General features: G+C 40.7%; 1 protein-coding gene across 2 annotated transcripts in view; it reads right to left on the reverse strand.

Annotated features, from left to right (window-relative positions):
* WDR72 (WD repeat domain 72) overlaps positions 1 to 13117 on the reverse strand; it is a 214804-nt gene that overhangs the window by 84469 nt on the left and 117218 nt on the right. For both annotated transcript variants that reach the window (XM_054042143.1, XM_054042142.1), the window contains 2 exons: positions 4620 to 5440; positions 181 to 272 (listed from right to left, as the gene is read on the reverse strand). In XM_054042143.1, coding sequence (XP_053898118.1) covers positions 181 to 272; positions 4620 to 5440 — 913 coding nt within the window. The remainder of the gene's footprint in view (positions 1 to 180; positions 273 to 4619; positions 5441 to 13117) is intronic.

The following is a 13117-nucleotide window of genomic DNA, read 5'->3' on the forward strand; positions in this document are numbered from 1 at the left end:
AAGAATTTAAAACAAAAATTTAAACTCCAATGAATGTAAAGGGCAATAAGAAAATTGTATTAACATAACAGGATTTAGGGGTTTATACTTATATAACGCGTTTTATCTAACAACACATAAAACAAATAAAAACAAAAATACTGTATATGTGTTTTCATTGCTGCATTCTTCTATACTTACAGTTTGGTAACTCTCCATAAAAAGTGGAAAATGAAGGGCTGAATGTTTCTGAACTTCTCCATTTGTTACGTACAGATTCTAATTTCTGTGGACTAAAAATCAAACAAACATTAAATCACTACATAATACGTAAAAAAACTTTGACAAATATACCATTAGCACGTATTCAATTCTATACACTTATAACAGCCACCGCATTATTAATTATTATTCTTATTACTTGTAATATAGGAACTGATCTTGCCACAACCATGGAAGGCACTTACTTTTGGGAACAGTCCAATGCCCAGTAGTGTTTGTACATTTTGGCCCTTTACCTGCTATTTAAAACACACTCACCTAAGCACACATATACAAACAAATCCTGAAAGGCGATAAGTCCTAGCAACTCTCATTAACTTCAATATTGTCCATGTACAGATGGAATTAGAAGAAGATTTTCAATGACAGAAGAACTTTCATCAGTTCCTAAGATATGTAGCTATTCAGGTGAGAATATTCCCTAAGAATACACAGTTTTAAAACAATGGTGAATACACTGTGAAGTTAATACAGGATCAAATTCTGCAGTCCTTACTTTTGCTATATTCCTACAGTGTGTAGTGACTTCAGCATCTGGCCCACAGAACTTACTATGAAGAACTTTTTCATATTATTACACAAACAAAATACAATGAAAATTATGTATTCAGGTTCTTTCATGAATTATTTGTACATCTTTACTTTTAGTACTGAGTAAAGGTCTTAGTGCAATAGGCAATTTGACTTTTAGGGCTAACTTTTATGATACTGTACAAAATATATTTTAATTGTACATATTAAAAGAATGTATTTCCTTTATTGTTTTTCCCGTTCATTTCAACTAGCAGTAAATCATAAAATTAAAGGAGGCCTAACAATACTGAACAATTCTAGAAGCCTCCTGTACTTGACAGTAGTATCTTTAAGGGATTAATATGGATACAAATTTCAAAAGGCAGAATGAGAAAAAAAATCTTTGAAAATCTTTTACCTGCGAGTTTGTCCTGCTCTTTCATTAGCATATTGATAAGAAGCAGAATAATGCAAAAGGTCTATTGTAATAGTAACATGGCTAAAAACCTTACCAAGCAAGCATATCCCAATTGCACTTTCCCATTTTATAAGCAGAGATATTTTACTGAAATTTCCAGTGTAAGAAAGCCGATCAAATAGCAAAAAAACAGATTCACAAATATTTCCATGAATTAAAGCACTCAGCTCAGCTCATGATGATTTCTTGGCTCATGTGATTTGTAATTTGTTACTGTTTATGAACAGCAGACTTCTGTGAAAATGTTTGTGAATCCCAACAATGCCATTTATTTTAGTACAGATGACTACTGGTCTGAAATTCTGCACCAGAAACATGTTGCTCACTGTTCATTATTCTCAGGTTCAAAAATTTTCAGCCATCCAAGCAGGGAGAAAAAGAGATACTATGTGACTTAGGTGACCAACTAGACAACACAAATAACAAAACAGTGAGTAGTTAACCATTCATAAACAAACTATAGCTTGAAAAATATTGATCCAAACCATTAGGTGGAAACTTACAAATAATAAATACATTGAAAGAAAATCAGGATGACTTCATGTTCTATGGACCATTCATATTATTATTATTATTAATTTGTGCTGAAGTAGTTCCTAGGCAATGGACCAGGGCCCAGTTGTGTTATGTGCATTTCAAACTCAGAACAAAAGACAGTCTCTGCCCCAAAGAGTTTACAATCTAAGTAATCTACCCTTGCTTTAATAGCATTGGCAGAGTACCATGGAGGTAAGTTGGGCTCCCACCCAAACCCTGCTCAGGGTGGCAGTTGTTGGTAGGCTTTTTTCCACCCTGATGTTGTTGAGTTTGAATCCCTCTGGCTCAGCACTGGATCCTTTCCCATCTTTTCCTCCAGTAGAGGTACTGTATCTTGTCTGCATCAAAAAGACCATCTGTTCCTCCAGCCCTCTTTTTCCCTGCCTTACTGATGGGTTCTTTCAGTGGCATGGCAAATTGGAATTGAATTTTTATTTATTTTTCCAATGAGCATCTGGTAGGCTCAGCTGGGCCAACCATGCTACTTTTCAGGATAGGCATGTGCTTGTAATTTAAATTAGACCAATTGGGCCGGGTGAACTTGTATAGTTTCACTGCAACTTTTAATTGGGCAGGAGTCCGTTACTGAATGGCTCATTACCCTTATTCTGGCCAGAGCTTATCCTAACGCTGAGCACAAAACCGGCAGTGAGTGAGGATGGGTTATGTGACCTCAACGCTTTTGTCTCAGTAACCTTGTCTAATAGTTCCACTCTACACAATTTTGATTCTATGTGAATATAATGGTTCTTGACTGTGACAGGGCATTACTCATAGTTTTACTGATGCAGGGAAGCAATACAAAATCCTTTACACAACTTGCTCGGCTCATATCTTGCTTATTCAGAAAAAAAACAGGTTGTGGGGCTGACATTGTGACTGAAGTGTCTAAAGTCTGGAAACAGTTCCTGGAGTTCAATGAGGGGGCAAAGTTCAGTTTCAAACTATACTAGGACAGAGAGATGGTAGAAATGAGAGGAATCTTATTTAGATGTCATCAGCATCATAAGAGGGAAAGGCTTGAAATAATTCAGAACCTATGGGATCAACTAGCTGTTGGCAAAAATGCAAGAGTTTTTGCAGTCACTGTTGTTAACAGTGAGCTGATTAGGAATTCTGGTGAGATATGCTGGGTAGAGCTTGAGAAAGTAGACAACATATTGCACTTCACAGAGAGGCTATATGAAATTTGCTATGTCTGAGAGGCAAGGAGTAGGAGTGCAGCTTGAAAAATGGGCAGAGCTGACTATGGTATGGCCAAAGCAGCCAGGAAATGCACTGGTTCTGCATATGCTCTTGGGCAGCCTCTATCCTAACTAAAACTCTCCTTTGCTGGAATGCCTATAAAAAACGTCACAACGCTTAAGTCACTAAGATACTGAGACCACAGCCTATCATGCTGACTAATATTGTCTCACTTCATCCTTGTACTCCCCCCCTCCATATCCATTTGTTTCCTCTTGTCTTATATTTCATTTGTAAGCTCGCTGGGGCAGGGCATCCACCTGTGACTGACCTGCTGCCTGGAATCCTAAAAACATTAACAAAAAGCCGTATTTTCCCCACCTTTGCTAGCCTGCCTCTTATCCTGTCTGTCCATGTCGAAAGCAGCAAAAGTGACCATCCTTCACATCTCAGCCCTGAGCAATACAACTAACCTTTTCCTTCCTGCCCAACAAAATAAGAGATTAACTGATCTCCTCTCTTTTAAAAGAGACTTTGATAGGCTTTGGTTAATTTTTTTAAATATGAACATTCAATTTCAACTGTAAAGTATCTTATAATTTGCTTTACCTCCTTTTCTCTTGTGTATTCTAACCAACAAATCTCCAACTTGTGGCATGCGTTTCTTGTGTGTTTGCCACGGAACTAAGCAAACTGAAGTCTCTGTACCCCAAATCCCGAACTCTGGTAACATTGTCTAATGTTGGACAGTGACTGGGTCATGCTAATACCTTTGACTCTTTATACTCCATCTAAATTAATGGAAAACCACATGGCAACAGAAACACTGCAGTCAATTGTCCCTAAAGTACTCAACTGAGACCGGTCTAGGTTTGCTGAATAATAACAGTGTATGGATGATATCTTTTGCCTGATTAGCGTGCTCCACTTGGCGTGGTCAAAGAATGTTGAACACGTTATTTTTCCCTTGATGCTGAAAAAGCATCCAACTAAGTAAATTTGTTTTGAGTAATCTAAATGGAATTTGGGACAGGTTCTCAAAACATAGGGGCAGATGATGCATTCAGCATCAGCTCCCAGCAGCTGCCTTTACTATTGGGTTTTCGTCTCTTTGCATTAGGTAGGGGAACTAAGCAAGGCTGTTTCTGTTTCTGATGTTTAATTTGCTTTGGCCACCAAGCCAATGCCTTGTGTGGCGAAGGAGTCATGTCAGCTATGGGGAATGGAAGTTAGAACAGCAAAGAAGTCTGCCCTATATGGCTGTGCTTTTATTTTGAAGGGACCCAGTAGTTTCACTTTCAGTACTGGGGAGAAAGATGGATCTTGAGGTAAAGGCATGGGAATTGGAGCTGGGTGATCCTAGTTGTATTCCCAACTCTGACTCAGACCTTGACAAAATCTGTGTGCCTGTGGTTGCTCTTCTGTTAAACAGAAAGATAATACTTATTCCTCTCATATTCTGAGAGAACACCTAGTTCCACCAAACTCTCTCCCTGCTTCAATGAATGTCCATGGAAATAAGCCTTAACAAGTTTGTTGTGAGCTCCATTGTATAACTGTCTATATTTAAGAATACAAAAGCCTAATTTTTTTTTCATATCTTTCCCTTTATTAAGGAAAATAACTGATTAGAAAAAGTTCTTACCTGTCAATTCTGCTGGTGAATTCCAAAGGCAAAGTAACTATCCTGTTGACTAAAGATACTCTGCTCAATAAGTAGAATACAATTTGTGATCCTTGTGTGCCATCAGCATTATGGTCTAGTCCATATTTCTTTCCAATTTGTCCTTGGTCTGCAGTGATGTACTTGTTTGACAAATCTAGTACTTTTCTTGAAAACAAGTTAATTGGCATGTGTTCTTCCACCACATCACAGTGATTACAATTCCATCCTGGCAGCATTAGTGATATGTGATTTCCATTTGATACTAGTCCAAAAGAAACTGGACACTGAAGTCTGAAGATATCTAAATATCTAACACAGTGATTGTCTAATTCTTTATCCACACCCCATGGTAAGAGACATGACAGAAGCAGTTTAGCTGTGTCTGTGGTGATGTTAGCATCGATTTTTCCAGGTGGCTGCAGTCTAATCTTTTTTGAACTCTTCATTTTTTTATGTCTTTTGATGCCACCACTTTCTTCCAAAGACCTTGCTGCGCTATTATCCCTATGGACCTTTTTTTCACAAGCATTTTTTACTTGCCCATCCATTGGGAAGAGAGAGCCAGCAGTTTTATTTCTTTTTAACATTAGCGTCCTTTTTTCTGCTGTGCTTTTGGCTCTTTTTAAAATGTCATAACTGTGGAATGAATTTGATGATTTCAGTCCACTGAGTTGAGATGACAGTAAAAGTTCTACAAGTTTTTCCAGATCAAATAAGAGAACATGAAAGCTTATGTTGTTCCGTTTTGTCTTTACTGGCAAGATAGTAAAAGGCTGTTGGACATGGCTGGTACCAGTTTGCTGAAATAAAAAAGTTATGTATTAAATGTCAAAATCAAATCCACAGTTACATAAAACTTTACCTAGTTCTAAGCTTAGAGTTGCATATGGAATAGGCCAAATTCATTCCTCATTTAGCTCCACTGATTTCAACTAAACTACACTTATTAATTATGTATTCCCAGCAGCGTGACTATGTACTAGGCACTTTCCAAATGGTAAGCACAAAAATAAATGCCTGCTCTGAGTAACTTACTAGACAGGTAAGTAGAGAGAAGCAAGGGAAAGGGGAGTAGGAACCATAGACAATTATAGGAAACGTTGTTAGTGACACCTATATTTAAGGGTGCCTAACCCTTTCCGTGTAAGATCCTGTATTCACTTGGTTATAACTCTACCAAACTTTTACAGTTTGGGCTGAAATTTTCTCTGCTGCCTCAGGCCGAATTTTTTTTTGGAACATTTCAACAAAAACATTTCAGCTGTTTCCAAGAACACACTTAGGAAAAAGTATATTTTTTCCCATGCAGAAAAAGTCTTACAATCATTTTCACTGAGAAGCTCTAGCACCTCCCGGCTTTGGAGCAGGGACTAAAAATTTGTCAAGGATGTGTGTTTTGCCATCCATGTGAAAATCCACTCAAATCTGGCCAAGGTATAAGCCTCTGAAAATATCATGACACACATCTCAGTACAGGTTTGTGAGGGTATGTCTACATTGCAAAGCAAGCGCGTGCTTAAGCTTGGGCTCAAGCCTAACCCCCTGCGCTAACCCAGGGCTTGGACACAGGGTCCGAGCATGGGTCAAGCTGGGACCCAGGGTCCGAGACCTATTGCTTTGCAGTGTAGATGCAGCCCTGCTTGAGTCATATCCTGGGAGTCTGCCAGAAGTATCCCACAATTCCATGGGGCAATTTCCTTAGTCCTCTCTATCCAAACAATCTCCCTTAAAAACAGAAGCCACACACACAGACACACACACACACACACACACACACACACCCTAGACATAAGGCAGCAGCTCAGGTCAGTGTTCACCCATTCTCTTCTGATCACCAAGCTGAAAGCCCACCATCAGAGAGCCTTCTGGATTTGCAATGGAGACCAAACAGAGCAAGCCTTTTGCAAAGCATGCTGCTTCATGGTCACGGGAGCCCAGCCAAATTTTGGTGAAACTCTGGTGCAAGGCCAGTAAAACTGTGGACTTCAGCAAAAGCACTAGGAATGACAATGCATACCACCAGAGAGCTAAAAAGCTGGCAGCTTTTCAGATTGTCCAGATAGGTGATCAGTGCAGGGAGTATATTAAGAGGCTGAAGAGTGAGTACCGGAAGGCCAGGGACAAAAACTGCACCGTGGGCAACTTGTCAATGACATGCCCATTTTATGAGTTTGACTAGGTGCTGGGCACTGTGCCCAGCACAGAACCAACTTCTTGACGACCTGATCAGCCAGGATGGTGCCCTGCTAGCTGCTGAAGCCACTGTGGGGACTGATGGGAGCCAGAAGAAGGCTCCAAGTGAGGTGCATGAAGTGACTCCGTTCATGAAGCCAGCCCAAGAACAGGCTATCGATCAAGATCAAGAGCAAATTCTACGTCCCTACTCGGAAGAGCTGTTTGTTCCCCCTGAGGAACAGTCTGGCACTGAGCCTGCAGCAAGCCCGGTGGAGACAGAAGCCGCCCCAGAGCCTGGTCAGTTTATGATTCCAATTTACAGTTTATTATTACAGTCAGTGTTTCCCAAACTTGGGACGCCGCTTGTGTAGGGAAAGCCCCTTCAGTAAAAAGGAGAGATAAAAACACATGCATGCTCTAAGACAACCACTTCATGGATACATTCCACCACCCAAGAGGTGGAAGTCCAGAAAGAGTTTTGAGTCTGGAAATCCTTTGCTCCACAATACCACCGTAGAAGGCTGAGTAACAAAATGGTGGGAAATGCTAATGATCTTGGAGAACCTGGTTCCTTCGGAAAACTCCCCCAGGCACTGACAATGAACAAAAACAATCATGTACTCTAAATCAAGCTGGGATGGAAAGACTGGTAACAATATGACCAAATAGAAGCTGATAAATGACTTTGAAAGTGGAGTTCTAGGACAAACACTTCCACACTGCCTGATGCTGTGCTCCCTGTCAACATCCTGTACCTCCAGATAACTATTTGAGATAAGTGACAACACCCGGTCTTGGCTGCAGTTTTGGAATGACAAGCTACAATGATGAGAAGATAACAGGATGACTGGTAGAAGTAATAGGTGGCAGAGGTCTGTGTGGTTTGTCTATAGGTCTAACTCTGCTGATGACTCATGTGGAGGTCCATGTTATAGAAATTCTGGTTTTTCAGTGTGCTTTAAAAAATATATATATGTAGGAAATTCCATTAAAATCCCCCAAACCCTAACCTATGTTAAAAGAACATTAAGGTTGCAAAATCAAGTGGACAACCACAGTTCTCCTCCATCATGCATGTAGGCACTAGGATACAGTCTTTAATTACATAACCATATTGTAACAGGGTCCATGACCCACCCCTCTTCTTGGGGCCCGCTTGCTGCCGCAATAAGGCTCAGAGAGGCTTCAGGGTTGTTGTATCAAAGTGGGACTGTTCTTAATGTTTTCCTCAGTTTCCCCTATGCAGTTCTTAAGTATCTAGGTGGTGGGATAAGGGTGTATGGTTGCTGCAGAGCAAAGGGCCAGTGTACATAAATGCCCGACACTCTGTCTCCTAGCAACTGATGGCCTGGGCCCCTCCTCTGCAAAGGTGCCGACTGAAGGTGTTGGAGACAAAGGGATCAGGTGACCTCCTGGCCTGGGAAAGAGACAAAGCCCAGAGAAGGAGGGGCTAGACGGGAGTTTGAAGCTAGCTGGGGACTGGAAGGGAGGACAGACGGGGGTCTGCCTCGCTGGGCCCCAGAATGGACCCGGCGGAGGGGCCTCATCTACTGTACCTACAAGCTCTGTTTTAGACTGTGTTCCTGTCATCTAATAAACCTCTGTTTTACTGGCTGGCTGAGAGTCATGTCTGACTGCGAAGTGGGGGTGCAGGACCCTCTGACTTCCCCAGGATCCCACCTGGGCGGACTCGCTGTGGGAAGCGCACGGAGGGGCATATACTGAATGCTCCCAGGAGAGACCCAGGAGGTGAAGCCGTGTGAGCTTCTTGCCCTGAAGACAGTCTGCTCCAAGGGAGAGGAGGCTCCCCAAAGTCCTGACTGGCTTTGGGGGGAGCAGTTCCAGAGCATTGCCCGGGGACTCCGTGACAGTTGTGTAACACCAATGTCTATTTACCTACAGTTATCCCACCACCAGTGTCTATCTATTTACAAGGCAGTCAGCCTTCAGCTAGGAGGCCTCCAGTTCTCTCCCTGACTGACTTCTCCCTGGCTGCCCCCAGCCTTCTGGCTCCCTCCCAGCCTTTATAGCCCTTGGCTTGTCAGGCCAGCAGGTGTTGCCAATCTTCAGGCCAGGATCAGACCTTTTCCATCAGCTCCAATCTGTTTCCCCTGATTGGAGCTGACTGGGCAGGGGCTAATTAGGTGCTTTTGCACCAGCACCCTGCTGCACATATACTATTTCCCCCCCACAGGACCCCTGTCTCATTCATCACCCCTCCTGTCTAATGTGTATCAGAGGTTACTAGAAAGGATCTTTAGAGGACATGGGCTGCGATGTATTCAATGTGCTGAGGAGACACTTATTTCTATCACTTATAAGCCAATTGGTACAGTGGGAAAAAAAGTGCAGAGTTTGGCAGGGACCTAGCTGTCTGCAACTCATTCCAGGTAAGACAGAAACAAGGTTGGTGTATTGAGGGAAAGATAGAAGAGACGGTAAGATTGATAACTGGAACCTCTATCTGAGGCAGTGCAATATGACATTTGAAGATCTTGGGCTCCTCATGGATAATCAGGGTAGCAGCTAAAGCCAAAAGCACTTTTTTCAACTGAGCCTAGTCAGAAGATTGAGATTCACTCTCTCTGATGTGGCCCTTGCTATCCAGGCTTGTTCATCTAATTTAAATTGTATTCAAGGTGAGAGTTCTACACACCATCATTTTAGCGCCACTTATTAATGTGATTTTATTGTCCCAGCACAACTATCTCTTACCCACAATTACTGTTAATGAATAGCCAACAAAAATTGTAAGTCTTCTTTTAAAAAACTGACAGAACTGCAGATTTGGGATCAGCTATAATTACTTACAACTTTCAGCTGACCCATTAAAAAGTGTGACAGAAGTAACCTTGCATGTTGAACCACAGCACTATGTCAGCTGAAAAATTTAGGAAAATATTGCTCCAAACTATCTTTTCTCTAACTAGTTTTATTTCCACCACTTCACTCTTTACAAGATTCATTGCATGCAATTCACTGAGATCAAGTGTTTAACCTTTTTTACTAGAACCCATTGGCATTCGGTCAACCTCTAGCAGACTGAGAAAAGAAGATAGTCCTGTCTCAAACAGCTTACAATCTGAAAGACTTAGGGAAGACATGATGCACTAGGAAATCAAGAGAAGGGATTTAAAATGTCCAAGATTAATTGCCTCGTTGTGGCATCACAGAAAAATTTACCCACACAACTCCCACGGGGAAAAATTCTGTTCTCAGAATTCAGGGCATGCATTTGAGGGAAGAAGTCGGCTCTCGGTGCACAAAAAAAATAGGTTAGGTGAGCATATAAATAGGAAGGCAAGGGACTGAGTCATGACAAAAAGGTACCTGGAAGAATTTTCAGTATTAGGATATCAACTCGATACATGAGTCAGTCTCCAGCCAGAAGAGTTTGTGGACAGTGCCGATATTAGCCAAGAAATGTAGGGTATGGTCACTAGAGTGAGAGGACAGGTACATATTGACTAAGAGCCACAGTAAGGGAAAACTATCGTAGGGTACACACAGATGAGACGGTGATTTTAACGATGGACAGATCCTAATGGTCCATCAGGAATTCCAGCCTCCATCTTGTGGATCTGGGGACATCTGCCTAAGTCAAAACCCTTACATATTTCCTTCTACCCCCACTTTCCTGGTAGTATGAATTCCTCAGGAGCAATGCTGTGTTTATGCCCCCTGTTGTACAAAAGTCCTGTGATTCTTTAAATGTAGCTCACACAGCATGTGGCCTGAAATACTGTAGTTCCAAACAGCATAATCTGATGTGCTAGATTTTGGATCAGAAAAATCTGTGGTTTCAGAAGAGGAGGCTGACACAAAAAGTGGGTCCTGCTGCCCCTTCTTCAGCATAACCCCTCCAGACGTGAGGCACATCAGCTGCACAGAACTGTTATGGAGGGATTTCTGTGGGCTTGAGGGAGAGGGAGCTTCTCCTTTCTGCAGTAAAGAGGCTTATGCACCCCATTTTTTCTGCTTCTCTGCAAGGTGGACGGTGTTTTTTATACTATCAAAATCTTTCAAAGTACCATGTAAAGGACTAATCTAAATAATGATGCAAAACTGGTTATTAACAATTACTATAATTCTTATCATTTTAGACTATTAAAATTTGCCCTTGACTTTAATGAATTTTCACATGCATGATGCTTGGAGAATATGATAGCTCACGTTTTTATGTTCTGTGTTGCTTATTATAGGAAATGTTCAAGCTAATTCAGTCAATTCCTAGGAAAACTCTGCTTTCTGTCAGCCAGTGACAGGCACCCCCATGAGACCTCCAAGTTTTTACACAGCTTCTAGGATGCAGTTTTATAACTTCTACTTTGCTTTAACATTCTGTATTATTTTCTCTTATACTATGTTTTGAAATTTGTATATGTTAGTTAGAGAAAAAACTTTGTTTGAAACCCAGACAAGGCATTCTAAAAAGATCCTTATTGAAACTGATTTCTTTTATAAATACTCAAAAGTCTTCATTCTTAAAACTTTAAAGTTTACACATATGTGGGGGAAATGTTTTACAAAAGTTATTCGTAACTCATGTTTCCAATTAAAGGCGAAAAACCTTTGTCCTTCTTCTGAGATATATATTTGGAAATATTTTGGATCTAAATGAATGCTTTATATTATAACTCCCTGATACCACTGTTACGTGAATAGTAAGTCATTTTATGTACAAATAAGATACTATAACTGGCTATTAATATAAGAAGCCATTTGAATATAGAAATTAATTGGGGAATTAATTATCTGGCAATGCTTAAGCAACTCCTTACCAAACTGAAGAAGACAAGAGTCTCTTCAGAGATTAAGATGAGACAATGCCTTCTTTGATGACCATTTACATTTAAAGACTAATAATCATTTATGTTGGGGGAAAAAAACTATTAAGAGCTGAAAGGCTTGTATATAGAAGTTTGGAGTTTTGGACTCATTTGAAACAAAATTTCAACTTCTATTAAACCTGTATGAAACTAAAGGGATGTCTCAGAAAATGAGCTGATTAAAATAGAATTAAAACTCTTACTTTAAAAATGTTTTGAGAGTTTCCTGCCTCAAAGATAAAAGCAATATAACGATAAAATTGAACATATCCAACCATGCTGCATATGCATTAGCAAATTGCATTTTTATGATCTGAATATGCTGCCAAGCCCATCCTATGCAGGTGCTGAGCCAATGAAATGTGACAGCAGCTGACATTTGAATCCAGCCAAGCCCCTAAAAAAGGTACCTAAACACCTTCAGTGAGATGATGGAAAGAAAAGAGTATAAGTTCCTCTGAACTTTTGTGCTCTTATCTTCCTAAACCCTCATGCGCTTTCATCCTCTTTTGCTCTTACACACTCAGCACGTGTTCATCTAGCTTTGTACAAGCAAGTGAACAGCAGCAACAAGACAGCCAAGCAGAAAGAAGCCACAACATAGCCTCAAGAAGAAACCGGCTTCCGGTCCAGCACTGCTTCTATGACATGACATCACCAAGACTTCAGCATCATTGGGGAGATGGAGTTTGCAAATTCTACTAATCTTCTAAGAGATTAGACTTAAATTGCTCCTGTAATAATTTTAATGGAATACTGAAATGCTATTGTAATATAAGGTACTAACAACTTCTCCTGTTAAAACATCAGATCGTCTAAACAATGTCTAAGCAGAGAGGAACAGTGGGATTTAATTTGAATTTAACATTCATTAATTTGTCTCTCTCAAAACTGCTCCTTGAATTCTTTAAGTAACTGAGTTTAAAAAACAAAACAAAAACAAACAAAACTTTCTTTGGTTTCACAGGACTTAGTTAAGATCACTCACCTTTGCCCATTAATAAACTGTTTAGGTTATCCTTGAGAAGACAAACAGGATCCCCCAACCTTAAATGAAATTCCTTTCGCCATAGATAAACTGTTATGTATGATACACTGAGGGCTTGTCTACATGGTGCAGCAAAGTGCACCACGGGGGTGTAAACTGTAGAGTGCTCTAAGGAGTCGTGCTCTAACTGTCCTCTGTAGAGCCTGCTGGTGCACTCTAAAAGTTCATGTTAGTGTTGTCTTGTTTGAAATGGGACTACACAAACACACACTCAGTACCTTTTAGAGTGTGACAGCAGGGTCTACATTGGGCAGTTAGAGTGCAACATGTTAAAGCTCTCAACAATCCCTCCTCCCCTCCCCACCCCCCCGCTGTGCATTGTTGTATTGTATACATAAGCCCTCAGACAGGACTCGCTACTGATTTGTGGAGTAATATACTTTGGGCTTATCTGACCTAGAGATGTGCCCAATCAGAAAGCACTT

Source organism: Malaclemys terrapin, chromosome 10 (assembly GCF_027887155.1).
Source record: "Malaclemys terrapin pileata isolate rMalTer1 chromosome 10, rMalTer1.hap1, whole genome shotgun sequence".
NCBI classification, from domain to species: domain Eukaryota; kingdom Metazoa; phylum Chordata; order Testudines; family Emydidae; genus Malaclemys; species Malaclemys terrapin.